Below are 15,673 nucleotides of genomic sequence, written 5' to 3' on the forward strand. Positions count from 1 at the left end.
CGAGTTTTAAAGTAAAAGACTCAAACACTTCAGTTTATGAAAATCTGTCTCCTTTTAGATTAGTCCTGTCAATGCTTATGCAATTTAAAAGGAATCACAAGTAAGAATCACGGCTTTAAAAATCAGTGTTTTAGTTTTTACATCTCCACGTTTCGTATTTTGCTATCTCTGAGCATAAAATCAAGGGCAGGACATACCCTGGTTTTCCCATAAAACTGAAGTAAATCTGAAATGGCACCTAAGAGATGATGTCGGGCTATTCTCCATTAGTTATTATAAAGCTTTCAAAAGTAAAGATGTCTTCATATAACTAATAAAGTACAGTACCTTTAAATAAATGACAGCATCAGTACCGACTCCTTCCATGGAATAGAGTTTTAGATCTCCTTGAAAATATCTAGCATACAGACGAGAAATTGGCAAGCCATAACCAAATCCAGCCTATCGAGAAAAGAAAATTAATACAATGAGACATGCACAAATGCTAACATACTTGGTATGAGGACTATTAAGGAAAAGTAAAATTCTCTTTTAAAAATTTATTTATTTAGAGAGCGAGAGCAAGGGAGAGCACGAGCAGGAAAGGGAGAGAGAGAATCCTTCAGCAGACTCCCCTGAGTGGGGAGCCCGACGCAGGGCCAATCCCAGGACCCTGAGATCATGAGCCAAAATCAAGAGTTGGATGCCCAACTGCCTGAGCCACCCAGGCACCCCAATTAAAAGGAATTCTTAATTCCGGTTTAAAGCAAATAAATTATTGATCCACCCTTTACAATGATGTGTATACTCATTTAGGGCAAACAATCTATTTTCGCAAAAATACTTCTTTTATGTTTGGAAAATATTAGAAATACTCCAAGTTTTGACTAATGCTTTTTTAGCATTTTACAGTAAACTGTTAGCATTTTTAAAGCAAATTCCAAATCAAGTGGAATTTGAACTGGTAACAAAACTAAACCACATCATCCCAAAGTTCCATTATCAGATTTTCTTGCTCTCTGAAGTGAAAATTAAATTGAGTAGCACAAGAGTTCAAATCTACCAGTACCCAGGCTACTACACTGAAAAGAACATTTCCTGAGAGTCTACTTCCTAAGGTTCCGGGAATGCTGATATATTTTGATATATGGTAGATCACATATGTTTAGAGAAAAGAAAACAATTCCAGTAACCCTCCTATATCTTCATGTCCTAGAACCCTGAATGTAACAGGTTGTTGGAAAAAGAAAAGGTCTCAGAAATTGCAAGAACAGTAAGAACTTACTGAGACTAATCTCAGTAAGTCTGGAGTGGAGGGGCAGATTCAGTGCCTCAAGCTTTGGCCCCTCTGATAGAATTCCGTGACTAGGTTAATGAGGGAGGCAGTGGGGTAATGCGCTCGTAGAGCAGAGGCTGCGCGGGCTTTAGGCTCAGAGAGACCTAAGTAGAAATCCACTCTGAGCAGTTTACTCAACCTCTCTGAGACTATTTTGTCATCTGAAGATTTAATAAAAAGCTTCCCTCAGAACTGCTCTGAGGATTAAATAATATAACAAGTGTCAAGTCTTGACACAGTGCCTAAAGACCTAGTAAAAGTAAATAAACGGAAGCTGCTATTATAACGGCTACTACAGGGCAACAATTTGACCAGGTTACATGGATTTCTACCATTTGCAAACATCTTTCCTAGATTCCTTCCTCAGGGCAGGGCCTAACTCAAAGGGTTGGGTATGACCGAGTGCACTGTCATTCCAGGGCTTTAGTACTGGCAGAATACGGCTGGTGGTGAGGACAACATATCCATGATGATGAATGCGGTCACCACAGCAAAGAAACCAGAATACTCTAGGAAGACGCCAAGGAAATCCACCTCCTACATTCCAGCAAGGCCCATTGTCTGCCCTCAGGTCTACCAGGGAACAACGGAGAACGCCTGAGCCCAATACCGTCGTGGGTGTGAGGAGCTGGGTAAGCTGTGAGAACACAGAAGAGGGGTCTCTAACTCAGATTGGGTGAGGTTCATCCAGGTTTTCCCAGGGTATCAAAAGATCTGACAGGAGTTGGGGATATATACAGTTGATAATTGGGACAGATGCTAGTGGAAGCCTTTCTTCAAAAGGAGAGGCCGTATGGGACATGGGAAAGAACGCGGACACGACCAGTGGCGGCTGTGCCCTAATAAGTGCAATGACCTTGGGCAAGGCGCTAACCTTATTTTCTCATCTATAAAATGGGAGGTAAGATACATAATATTTTAAGGTCTCTTACATCAATTCAGTTTCATTTTTTAAAAAAAGATGACGGAACAGCTGTCTGCAAATTGCTCTCTTGAGACCTTGAATAGAGGATCCACAGTCCTTTCAAACAACTGGGGAAGGCTCCAGATTTGCTTGCAGTGTTTTTTTTTTTTTTTTCTTTTTTTCTTTCTCTACATTTACTTAAGTAGGTACCAGAGCCTGGTGAAGGCAATGCCTTTCAAAGCTGATCTTTCAAGAATTTTCTTGACTCCTATAAAAATGACTTCTCCATTTTCAACATGTTGAGTTAACAAACTCTGTCTCGAATAAATGATGCAAAGTGTTGGATTTTATTCATACAAATAAAATATAATCTCACGTGCTTATCAGTCAGGTAGGACTTGAAAATGAAACTTAATTTGCACCCTCAACCATTTTGCAGACTGATAGATATGTTGCTGTGTTTAATGACAAAGGGTTCAACTGTTGTTTGTCAATTAGAAACACTCAGCAGGGGAACAAAGTGTGGCCCTAGCAGGATCTAAATGCTGCCATGGTAACCTGAGGCTTTTCTCACTGCCTAATAGAGCCGAGACAGAAAGGGCTCAGAAAATACATACGCCACCTATATGTTCCCTCCTTATGCTGTTTACTATACAAAATTTAATGTGTTCATAATCTAACATTCTAATTACATAAACAGATGTGATGGGGAAGTTCAAAGGCCCCGGGTGATCTGGGTCTCCACAGTGCGCAGTACCCAAGTGCCCAGGACCACGCGGCAGCCGTAAGCATTCTGCGGCAACTGTAAGCATTCTGCGGCAACTTTGCTCGCCGGCTATTAACCTTCTACCCTCTCTGAGGGTAGCACCAGGCGGGGAATGGTGCTCCCGCAGCAGTCGGAACCAAAGGGAAGTGCTTTTTCTCTACATTAGGAAGTGAGGTACTCAGCTCTGAGTGTTTCTTGGGCAAAATTAGAAAATCTAAGTCCAAAGGATTCACAAAGAAAGTAGCAGTCCTCCAAATCATGCAGGAAACATTCGAATTCAAAGAGGCTAGGGTAAGGAGCCAGGGAGAAAGGCCACTCTGCTGGAGGCCCTTCTCGTGTTAATGGTCTTTCCTTAAGCAGCACTTTAAGATGCTTACCAGAGGGGCGGCTCTTGTAGGCTCCAGGCTAGGTCTAGGAGCAGTTGAATACATGTAGTTAAAAAGACGGTCTATTTTTCGAAGTGGGACACCACCACCTAGGTCACTTATCTGTAATGTACAAAATGGGTTTTTTAAAAGTCAATCTATACTTAGTATGAAGCAGGAAGTTCACTAAAGTACATACCAGGTAACTCTAAAATGTACAAGGGCTTTGAATCCCCCAGGGAAATATGGTTCCACTGTGAACGACCTAAAACAAAGGAGTCAGGGAAGGGCACTAGAATCCGACAGACTTGGGCCGAGGTCTTGTTCAGCTTCCTGAAAAATGGGGCTCGATAAGTTTAAATGAGGTAACAAGCCAAAGATCTAACGTGGTACATACAAATAAGACATGCAGGGTGCATTTTCTTCTCTTCCCTCGGATTCCTCAAGGTCTGGGTTACTATTAAATTAACTGATAAAGTATATGTGCAAATAAAGCAGTTACCTTAATGGACAAGTCTTCTTTACCCAGAGTAACAAGGGTTTTAACAGACGGGTAGGCTTCTTTTCTGTCTTCATATAGTTCGACTGTTGCTCTCATTGAGTTCTGAAATAATAAGGCTTTTTTTGTAGCATACCATTGACTCACAAACCACAATTTAAAAAAAGAAACTAGCACAGGATTACTTATTACACAATAACACTTTTGTGGAGCAAATATTAGTTGGATTTATACACCATTTTTTTTCCTCTAAAGAACTTAGCTAAATGTGTGTTTGGATCAAGGAAAAATTGCCCGATGCTTTATTTTGATTTCATCTAGTTTTATTTCCATCCATCATACTAGGTATTTTTTTTTCTTTCTTTTCTCTTTTTGTTTTTGCCTTAGGGTATTTAAGTTATTCAACTCTTAACCAAGAGGAATGTTTTTATCGCATGTAAGGAGGCTGCAGAGGCTCATTGATGCACTTTAAATCCTTATCAGTCTGCATTTACAGAGCACCTTTCCTCTAAAGAAGGCGGAAAACCTGAGAGTATTCATGCTTCCCACAGAAATTAATCATTTGGCTGGAAAAAAAACAAACAAAAACGCAGAAGCAATGTCAGTTAAAAAGAAATTCTGAAAAAGCCACAGCTGTTGAAGAGAAAGTTCACAATTGAATGCCCATCTCAACCTTAAAGTGTTACATCAGTGACATTATAATTTTGGGAAGCAAATCAGCATAACTGATTTTTCAGGTGTTCAATTTAGGGTTTTACACATCGGAAGAAATGAAATTGTAGCTTAAACACCTTGTGCCTATAATACTGCTCTTAGAAATGCCAGGAGCTACTGATTAACAAAAGCAACAGCTAAGCCATAGAGAATCTAAAGAGGTTTTGTGCTTTTTTTGTGTGGGGGGTCCCTCTTTTTGGTCCAGCCCCTCACCATCTTTCCCCTCTGCTTCCATCAGAGCTTCTGAATGGACTGAAATACGTAAAAGGGTTATGGGGTCTCTCGGTAGGAAAAGAACCGTTGACGCACCAACGTGCTTAATGTTTGGAAACATAAATATGCAAACACATGTATTTATTTTGATCTGGCTACCATCAATAAAGCCTTTGCCAGGTTTGGAAACTAAAAAGCATCTCTAATCTCATAACTGAAGAAAAAACAGTATGGATTTTTACATAAAATCACTACAGTACAATTAAGCTTCAAAATCAATATGTACTAATATTCACGAAAACTATACCATACACAGCAATTTTTCATCTCACAGTGTACAAATGATAAAACCCACAGGGTATCAGAAATAGAAGTTTTAAAATGGTTATGCAAAACCTTTTTCTTATGCTAATCTAATGAATCCATTATGCCCTGAATCAAAGTAATTTAAAATGAAGACTTCTTTCCGTGTTTTTAAATTCCACTTACCTTGAACAACTCAAATAGCATGTGAAACAGGTGTGAGGGCACATAAACTACCTGAATAGGTTTGTCTGGAGCTTTGGCTGAAAACAGACACAAAGACCATCAATGAATAAGGACCAAAACTATAAGAAAGTGAAGAATGTGGCTGGCATTCTATTTTCCAAGTACATAAAAAAGAACTCTACACGAAAGGCTAATTTAGGTTTCCACCTCTAAAGGCAGGGCTGAGAAAAAGCAAATGCTTGGAAGTCGAACAAACCCAGGGAGAAATCCGGCTCCTTCACTTACCAGCCATGTGACCTTGGGCAGGTTACTCAATCTCTCTGAACCTTGGCTGAGCAAAATTGGAATATTATCATGTATGTCGTAATATTCTGAGCATTATATAAGTCATCTAAATATCATTCAGTGTTTTTCAAATTCGGCGACACCACCCCCAGTGGTGACCCCAGTGGTCATCATGGGGAATGTGAAGCCACAGAGGGAAAGGGGTGCATCTTCTTGGCAGACTAGACTAAGGAGCAATGTTAACTCTGTCCAATTTCAACAGACAAGACATATTATAGAGTAGAATTTAAGGTTCACATAACTTTTCTACTAGTAGCTAGCAGACAACCCCCCCCCCCCGCCCACAACCATGCCCTCCAGAGACCCAAAGCCCTTTCTCCTTGCATCAGGGATCTCCGGAGGAAAATACAAGAAACACTGCATCCCATGTCAGGCACTAAGAACAGCGTGGGCTATAAAGTAGATGGTGGAAAATTTGGTCCTTCCTCCTCATGACCCAAAATCACTTAAAAGACTGAAACTACTATGTGAACATTCTCCAGTAGAACAGAGACATAGTCACCCATGTTATAATTTTCGACCTGACCTAACTACTTCCTCTAATAAAGTAAGTAACAGGGATATAAAGTAGAGCAAACATTTGTTAGGCTCTTAGCGGTTGATGAAAAGCTTACATATGCATTATCCAAGTGAATCCTCATGACACTACAGTGTGGCTCAGAGGGAAGGTAGGTTATAGGTGAGGACACAGGCTGTGCAGAGGTTATGTGACTTGCCTGCTGAAGCAGAAGAGGCCTGAAATGGGACAACTGAACCAAGAGTTTGTGACTCCGAATCCTGAACTCCTTGATGATTACTTTTGAAATTATTCAGTAAAATAAAGAAAGAAATGAAATTTCTAAAAAAGAAAAAAAGTAAAAGTCCTTCTACCATTTCCCATCTCATCCCCCAGTCTGCACTCGGAGGCAGCCACTTGCTACTATTTCTGCTTTAGTCTTTTGGTTGACAGTATTTCCATTCTGGTCTGCAAGCCTAATGAACTCTTCTGTACTCTGTCTATAGGTTTTTTTTCAAAAGCTGAAAATTGAGGGACACCTGGGTGGCTCAGGCGGTTAAACATCTGCCTTCGGCTCAGGTCCTGATCTCAGGGTCCTGGGATGGAGCTCTGCATCAGGCTCTGTGCTCAGTGGGGAGTCTGCTTGTCCCTCCGCCCCCCCCCCCCACTCAGGCTCTCTCCCGCTCAAATAAATAAAATCTTTTTTTTTAAAAAGGCTGAAAATTGACAGTGTTGGAAACATCATAACTAGGTAAATATGGATCACTGCAGGGCAGCCACGACAGTGTAGTTGAACAACATTTCCTTCCCTGTGATTCCAATGACGCTTCATGGGTGACATGAAGAAGAATGTTCTCGGCCTTAAGGTGAAATGGATTCTCTTAATCCTCCACCCACATCTCAAAATCATGCTACCCTTTTTTTCGGTTACTGAATATTTGGACTGTATCCTTCTTACAGTTTTGTTTCCTGGATCTTCTAACTACCCTTCCTCTTCGGTAACTGGACAAGAAACATGCTCTCCGCGCCGTATCACTAAGATCTTCCAGCTTCTATTCTAGTGCATGGTATCCATTTCATTCTTTAAGATTTTTCAAATTAGAATTGATTGCCTTCCAAACATGCTGCATAGCCATCATTTTCAAACTGTTTTTGAATGAAGTTCTAGTATGTTCTTCACTATTTCTTATGTCCATATTATATACACCATCAAGTCAGTCAAGTACCCTACCTCAGAAAGGTGCCCTTGGGAAATAAATTTCTCAATCCTTACACCTCTGACTCACTTGAAGGTTTGGCTTAGCACAAAATTCTGCATTCAAAATCATTTTCTCTCCGAATTTAGAAAGCGGGGGCGGGGGGACGGGGGGGAGAGGTAGTCTCCTGGCCATGGCAGTGCAGCTGGTAAGTTTAATGCTAGTCAGGTTTTCCTCATGCTGCTGGGTGTTGCCCGAGGTCTGATAGACCTTGGTAGTTATACTCTTCTTGAAGAATGAGGAACTGGATGAATCATTTGAGGGAGCCGGTGTTCATTTCCCCCTGGGGCCCTCAACTAAAGGAGAAGGCTGACTTGGAGCCCTGCGTATCTGGTCAAGACTTCTCAAGTGACTTTAGGATGGGCAGACAGTAAGCTGGCTTCTGACCAGAGGGTGCCCCAAATTCTCAATGAAGAGGGCTTTACTTTGGGCTAACAACAGGTATGTGAACAGCCCCACTTTTTCCAAGGTTATTCTTGAAGAAAGTACTCCTATTTTTAATTTCTGCCCCAGGAAAAATGCTTGTGACTGTAGGCAGAGCACAGCCCAAGCCCACCGGTGCTCTGCCTTAGACCAGCTTTCAACTGACCCCTACCTTTTGGCTTCCCTTTCTAATGCTTTGCACCTACTGGCTCTGCTCCCAGGGTCCCCGCATCTTTGCTGCAGCCTCTCCTTTGTGGCTTCTTCTGCTCAGTCCATGATCAGCAGACTTCCATCGGTTTACCCTCTGGCAGGAGGTAGGACCAGTGGTCCACTGATGACTGCTCCTGGTTTCTTTGCTGTTTTTCTTTGTATTCCTTTATTGTCATTTTAATGGATCCCCAGGAACAAGTTGAACACTCAGGCTATCTTGTACCAAAAGGCATGATTAGTTATATAAACAGCCTTCTGAATTCAACCTTTCACTCCAAATCTTTTTCCAGATCTAATCTTTGATATTTTTTTTCTTTTCACTTGGACCAACATTCTCTAGGAGTCATCTGTAGGCTTACTCAATTACTTGTACTTTTATTTTCTTTGGGAACATTATAGGTTAGATGTCTTTCCTTCCTTTTAAAACCAAGTCCAATGCTTTTGTCCATGACTCTTAACCTAATCCTGGGTCCAAAGGCTTTTATGTAGTGGACCCTTAATAGATGTTTATTAACTTTCTAAAATAGAGCACAAATGCAATATGAATTTTCCATCAAAGGGTACATTTTTAAAAGTAGGTGGAAAAAAATGGCCCAGGTTTTTCATGCTCAAGACTCAAGAAATAATCAAGTCTCTATTTTACAGAGTCATTGCTTCAAAAACCATTAGCTGAAACAACATTTAATGAATACCAACAAAACTCCACATGGGATACAAAGAATTTTATTTGGAATCTTATAGGACAGTTCTCCTATAAGAATGAAAAAACTAGAGGCTAAGCAGAAAAGAAATGCATTTAAGAGAAAAGGTAGCTGGGCACTTAGAGATGATTAATCAAGTCCCAAAGTCAATGGATAAGGCTATTAGAAACAGTACACAGTATGGTTCAAAGTCATACTGGGAGTAATTCCTGATTCTGGCATTTAATAGACACACTAATAGGTATTGAAAACATCTGAGCCTCAGTGTTCCATATCTGATATGGGCACAATACATATCCCATTGGGTTAATATAAGGATTAAATGGGATAATAGTGATAAACTAGTTTACAAAGAGCCTGCCACAACGTAAGTAGTCAATAAATGTTGGCTAGTATCATTACTAAAAGATTAACTTTATGGTGTTAACAGGACTACCAGCAATGGCTTTTCAACTGTTGTATAGAACCCCTTGACTGAAAATACCCACAAAAGTATCCAATATAGGGAAACTAGAAATCAAAGATCCCAGGATAGATACACACCTTTTCTGTGAACCCTCTTTCTTTTTTTAAAAAAGATTTTATTTATTTGACAGAGAGAGACACAGCGAGAGAGGGAACACAAGCAGGGAGAGTGGGAGAGGGAGAAGCAGACTCCCCGCCGAGCAGGGAGCCCGATGCGGGGCTTGATCCCAGGACCCTGGGATCATGACCTGAGCCGAAGGCAGACACTTAACAACTGAGCCACCCAGGCGCCCCTGTGAACCCTCTTTTAAAAAAAAAAAAAAAAGATTTTATTTATTTATTTTGGAGATAGAGAGAGCAAGAGAGTGCAAGCAGGGGGAAGAGCAGAGGGAGAGAGACAAGCAGACTCCTCACTGAGTGTGGAGCCAGGCACAGGGCTCGATCCCACGACCCTGAGATCATGACCTGAGCTGAAATCCAGTGTCAGCTGCTTAACCGACTGAGCCACCCTGGCGCCCCTGTAAACCCTCTTGTAACAAAGTATATATAGTATGACTTGAAGTTTTCTTTTTTAAAAACTTTTTAAAGATTTTATTTATTCATTTGACACACACACACACACACACACACACAGCACAAGCAAGGGGAACAGCAGGCAGAGGGAGAGAGAGAAGCAGGCTCTGCACTGAGCAGGGAGCCCGATGCAGGACTCGATCCCAGGACCCTGAGACCATGACCTGAGACCATGACCTGAGCCGAAGGCAGACGCTTAATGACTGAGCCACCCAGGCGCCCCTGACTCGAAGTTTTCATGTTGCCCACCAAACCCAGAGGTATGAATGAACCTCTTGACAGGAAAGACTAATCTAGAAATGGTGAAGAAATGCAAGTAGTAACCATAAGTCTTATCATTCCCAAGTCAACCCTGACTTCCAGTAGCCACCCTTTTAAAAATACCCAGTTTGTGTCTGGTGCTGTATTTAAGGCCCGAGAAACAGTACCCTTTTATCACCACACAAGGCGATCTTACAGACAAGGAAGTCGCTCCTCGCGTTCCCCCCACCACCTGGCTGGCTATAAAGCGCACACCATTCCTCTGAGCCATGCTGCCTCACCTTCACCAGAAGGATCCAAAACAGGTTTAAAAAAAAAAAAAGAGGTATCTTTGCTTAATGTTTTGGCAAGTGATTTCTCAGGAGAATCAGAAAGCTAAAATGAGAACAACTGTGACAAAATGGATGCTTGTCTCTGGAGAAACCAACGTGGGTTGCCACCAGGGGCGAGTCGGAAAAATCTGAAACCTGATAGAAGATAAACACCTGTTATTTCTAATGCTCCTGTTAAGTGCTATTAAATGGCTAATAAAGGAAGTTCATTCGAGCTGGCTCCCAATATCCAGAATTCTAGTGATGACTGGTAAATACTGATGGTGTTCATGTAGTATGTTCTCCATGGTCGTATTCACTAGTTTCTCAGGGGTCTACAATGGCAAAGAAAAAAACCCCCAAAGATTCAGAATGAAAGATGGTATGTCAAACTAATGGAACGATTCTCAGGAAGCACCACAGCTTCTCTCGGGCTAGCGGCAGCCTCACTACTCTCAAGTGCAGAGCAGAGGGCAGTGCTGTTACTCACGCCTGTTCAAGGCGCCCATTGGGTAATGGAAGCAACGTGAAAGCAGCAGCTCTGCTAGTTCACACGGGCTCTAAAAATGAGTCATGGGAATCTGGATCTGATGGATTTCCTTCCAGGAAAGCTGAGATAGGCGACACACTGTGGGAAACATCCACTCTCTATAAAGTGACATCTACTTAAGGTGTTCAGGACCAACCTCTGACCTGCATCTCTCCCACGGAACTTGTTAGAGCTGAAGCACAGCCCTTAGCCTTGCCCCCAAAGAGATCTGACATTCAGAAAATCATAAAGAGAAATCATAACCACATTGCGCAAAGCAACAGGAAACTAGAGGCTGCCTATAACCAGCAGCATTCATTTATCTTAGTGATGGGAAAGGGGGCTTCAAAAATCATGCGTGAGACAGTGCCAAAAATAGTCGTTAATCTCCTCTCCTGGTAAGGTGCACTGCCCAGTGTGACAGCCTCACTAAGAAGAACTGTGTGACACAGCTGACTGCTGGGAATCAGCAAGAGCAGGCTAGCCGCTCTGGCCTTTACGGTGACTCAGGCTGCCATTCATGCAAAAGAGCAATTGGTTACTACCTGCGAATTTAAGTTCCATGTTTGACAAAGAGAAGTGTGCACGGTGAGGTCAGGCCTCACTTAGCCAGTATGAAGAAGAGAGAAGACTGAGATGCTTCTACTCAGGAATACTCAAGCGAAGTGCATTCACTTCTGGCAGTGTATTGATCCAAAATATGGGCACAACTCTGCTCAGAGAACCCAAGAGACTTACAAAGCAGCTCTGATTCCATACCTTCTAGGAGAATGTAGGGGCAACTGTCCTACAACAACAGTCTCACGTCTTTTCACATGTTGATCTCATTATAAGCAAAATACATTTTTGGCATATTTTTAAGAGGGAATTTGGTTGATCTTTAATTGTAAATGCCCACACCGTATGTAAGATTCAGTCATTCCACTTCTAGGGACCCAACCTACAGAAATGCTTCCACGTGTTCACAATTTTCCCACCCTACAGACACAGACACACCCTTCACTGTTCATTATAAAGAATATGGGAAAATTAGAAATCCTAAATGTCCGCTCAATGGTAAATGACTAAATAATGGCAATCTACACTGTGGATAATCTCTACGTGACATTAATACATGCAAAGATCTTCAAGGCGAAGTCAAGAATACCAGTTATAGAACATGTATAGTTTCAACCCCATTTACGTAAAAAAACAAAGCTCTGTATGGTCCTGAGAGAGTAAGGGGACTTCCACTTCTTTTTTTTTTTTGGCAGATAAAGGTTGGTTTCATTGAATAACTGATCTGTGTTACTGCCGAGGCCACTATGTACAGACAAAAGAGAGGGAGTTTTATTTCTTCGTCTCTTCCTCCTTGGACAGAGTCTTGATGATTTCCTCCTTCTTGGCTTGGAGCTGCTCTTCATGGTGCTTGTGAGCCTCCTTGGTCTTAGATCTGCGGGCCTCAGCCTGGTCAGCCAAAAGCTTCTTGCGAGCCTTGTCGGCCTTCAGCTTGTGGATGTGTTCCATGAGAATCTGCTTGTTCTTGAACACGTTACCCTTCACTTTCAGGTACAGGCTGTGATACATGTGGCGGTCGATCTTCCTAGATTCACGGTATCTTCTGAGCAGCCGGCGCAGAATTCTCACCCTCCTCATCCGGGTTGCCTTCTCAGGCATTCGAGCATTGGCAGTACCTTTTCTCTTCCCAGTGCCCATATGTCTGCCCTTCTGGCGGGCCAAAGTGTTTTTACGGCACCGAGCCTGGGAACGGACAGTCACAGGCTTCCGGATGATCAGCCCATCTTCGATCAGTTTTCAGATCTGCTGATGGGAGCTGGCATTGGTGATTCCATTGGTCTCGCTGGGGTCCAACCAGACCTTCTTTTTGCCACAGCAGAGGACACTGGGGACAAGCCTCTTCTGAAGCCTGAGCATACTCATGGCTGCGGCCGCAGCACCAAAAGGAAAGGGGACTTTCACTTCTTACTCTACATTCTGTATTGTTTGTATTTTTCCAAAGAGCATGTCTCTCATAACTGACAAATGAATAAAGGTAACATGCAAATAAATATAGAATCATATGACTAAGATAACAATCAGCTATAACCCTACCATCCAGAAAGCTGTTGTTTGTATCCTTCAAGATACTTTCCACTGAACTTACGCCACTACAAACTTCGATAGCCTGTGTTTAAAAAAACTCAACTTTTTCCATACATTCAATATTCTTTTAAAGCATTATTTTGAATGGCTGCTTAGTATTCTAACCTATGGACATACCACAATTTATTTAAATAATCTTCTATTGTGGAAAACGTGGGTTGTTTTCTAATTTTTCTGTTTAAGAAAACCATTGTGATTGTTATTCTTGTACATACATCTGTGTACACTTTTATTTTCTCATAATAAATTTTCTGAAGTTTAATTTACCGGACCAAAGAATATGACCATTACTGAATTTTAATTTACTGGGCCAAGAGAAAGGACACTGCTAGCATTTTTGGAGAAAGGCTGTATTAATTTAAACTTATACCAGAAATGTGTAAGTGTTGTCGAGAGAGTATTTTTCTAGGCACCAATTCAGAGCATGACAACATTATAATCACTGCCATTTTCAAAGTCAAAACTGGCATTTCTCCATCTTTGTTTGTACTCCTCTGATTTATTAAACACGTTTCCATATGTTTACTGCTGCTTGGCATTTGTTGTTTTGAGAACTGCCTATTCATATGCTTGTGCACTTTCTACCTTGATGACTTCTGTTCCAAGAACTCTGAGTGCAAATTTTGTACATACTCCTGTACAAAAACTCCTTACAACAATATACCTAGGTGACCAAAGAGATAGAAAGGCTTTAAAAAGAAATAAAAGATGAAAAAGCAGCATAATTTGAGGCTGTCACTGAAATACAGCTCAGGTATCATCAGATTTTTAGTCAACTTATTTGTATGTAACGTTAAATTGATTTTTCTTTTACCATTGAATTCTTCGACTTCCAGCTCTGGAGCTACCAGGTAATACTGTTCACACAGCATCTTGGCTGTTTCATAGGCATCTGCAAAGAAAGAAAAAAGTTTAGCTTTAGACATAAGCAGACAGACAAATAAACAAAACCAGGATAGTTACTAACCTGAGGGATTGACAATTAATTATTGCTTTTTAAAAACTAGTCTTTTTTGGCCATAATAGAATTATTATGACTGAACCAGAATTTCTCCTCTTTTAAAGATTTAACGACCACAACAACATCAAAATACCACGCTAATGACAATATGGCCAGTTCTATACTAAGCGTACATTTGTTTAGCTTTTAAATATTCCTAAAAGGCATTTTCCATGAAAATCTATAAACTCAAGACTATACTTCTGAACACCATGCAACCTGACTAAATTGCAGCAAAAAGATATTTGTTGTTACAATATTATTGACTATATTCCCTATGCTGTACATCTCTGTGACTTAATGATTTTATAACTGGAAGGTTGTATCTCTTAATCCCCTTCACCAATTTCACCCCTCCCCCACCTGCCCCTCTGGCAACCACCAGTTGTTTCCCTGTATTTATGAGTCTGTTTATTTGCTTTGTTTTTTAGATTTCATATATAAGTGAAATCATATGGTATTTGTCTTTCTCTGTCTGGCTTATCTCACTTAGCATAGTACCCTCTAGGACCATCCATGTTGCCGTGAATGGCAAGACCTCATTCTTTTTGTTTTTTTTTTATGGCTGAGTAATATTCCATTGTATGTATATACCACTTCTTTATTCATTCATCCATCAATGGACACTTGGGCTGCTATTGTGAATAATGCTGCAATAAATGTAGGGGTGCATATATCTTCGAATCAGCGTCTTTGTTTTCCGTGGGTAAATACCCAGAAGTGGAATTACTGGATCATACGGTATCGCTATTTTCAGTTTTTCGAGGACCCTCCATACTGTTTTCCATAGTAGCTGGACCAAATACACTCCCCCAAAGAGTGCACGAGGGTTCCCTTTTCTCTGCATCTGCACCAACACTTGTTATTTCTTGTCATTCTGATACTAGCCATTCCGACTGCTGTGAGGTGCTATTTTTTTTGTGGGTATGATTTGCATGGTGACAGATGGTGACTACACTTACTATGGTGAACACAGAGTAATGTACAGAATTGTTGAAGTACTATGTTGTACACCTGAAAGTAACATTGTGTGTCAACTATACTTCAATCATAAAAAAATCTTTCTTAATTAAAAAACTATATGACATTCTAGAAAAGGCAAAACCACAGAGACAGTAAAACGATCAGTGGTTTCCAAGGGTTCAGGGGGAGGTAGGAGGGGCAGGGATGAATAGGTAGAGCATGGGGCATTTTTAGGGCAGTGAAACTATTCTGTAGGATACTGCAATGGTGGATACATGTCATTATGCACTTGTTAAAGCCAGGAGAACTATACAACACAAAGAGTGAGCCTTAATGTAATCTAGAGACTTTAGTTAATATATCAATGTTGGGGCGCCTGGGTGGCACAGCTGGTTAAGTGGCCAACTCTTGGTTTCAGCTCGGGTCGTGATCTCAGGGCCGTGAGAGTAAGCCCTGAGTCGGGCTCTGCACTCAGCGTGGAGTCTGCTTCAGATTCTCTCTCCCTCTCCCTCTGCCCCTCCCGCTTGTGCTCTCTCTCTAAAATAAATAAATAAATCTTTAAAAAATAGTAATATATCAATGTTGGTTCATCAACTGAAATAAAAAGAATTTTAAAATACCTTTTTAAATAATAATAATGCCAAAAGTTTTAAGATTTGCCAATTATTTGTAAAGAAATATCAATAAGTATTTGCTGAATGAATGGGTTTCCATGAGCCACACACTCTAAGTT

The 15,673-nt window shown here is 41.1% G+C and overlaps 1 protein-coding gene and 1 pseudogene across 14 annotated transcripts in view; both read right to left on the bottom strand.

Moving 5' to 3' along the window:
- PDK3 (pyruvate dehydrogenase kinase 3) overlaps positions 1–15,673 on the bottom strand; it is a 114,373-nt gene that overhangs the window by 59,227 nt on the left and 39,473 nt on the right. For all 14 annotated transcript variants that reach the window (XR_003612191.2, XR_015769480.1, XR_015769476.1 and 11 more), the window contains exons 6-10: positions 13,792–13,869; positions 5,266–5,342; positions 3,853–3,954; positions 3,363–3,473; positions 328–441 (exon numbers count right to left, since the gene is read on the bottom strand). Coding sequence is in view for 1 of the 14 variants with exons in the window: in XM_028122566.2 (XP_027978367.1) it covers positions 328–441; positions 3,363–3,473; positions 3,853–3,954; positions 5,266–5,342; positions 13,792–13,869 (482 nt within the window). In the remaining 13 variants the exon portion in view is untranslated. The remainder of the gene's footprint in view (positions 1–327; positions 442–3,362; positions 3,474–3,852; positions 3,955–5,265; positions 5,343–13,791; positions 13,870–15,673) is intronic.
- Positions 6,783–13,776, bottom strand: LOC148163128 (large ribosomal subunit protein eL19 pseudogene; annotated as a pseudogene).

Source organism: Eumetopias jubatus, unplaced genomic scaffold (assembly GCF_037043125.1).
Source record: "Eumetopias jubatus isolate StellerSeaLion01/CBP00866 unplaced genomic scaffold, mEumJub1_p1.0 scaffold_11, whole genome shotgun sequence".
In the NCBI taxonomy this organism is placed as follows: Eukaryota; Metazoa; Chordata; class Mammalia; order Carnivora; family Otariidae; genus Eumetopias; species Eumetopias jubatus.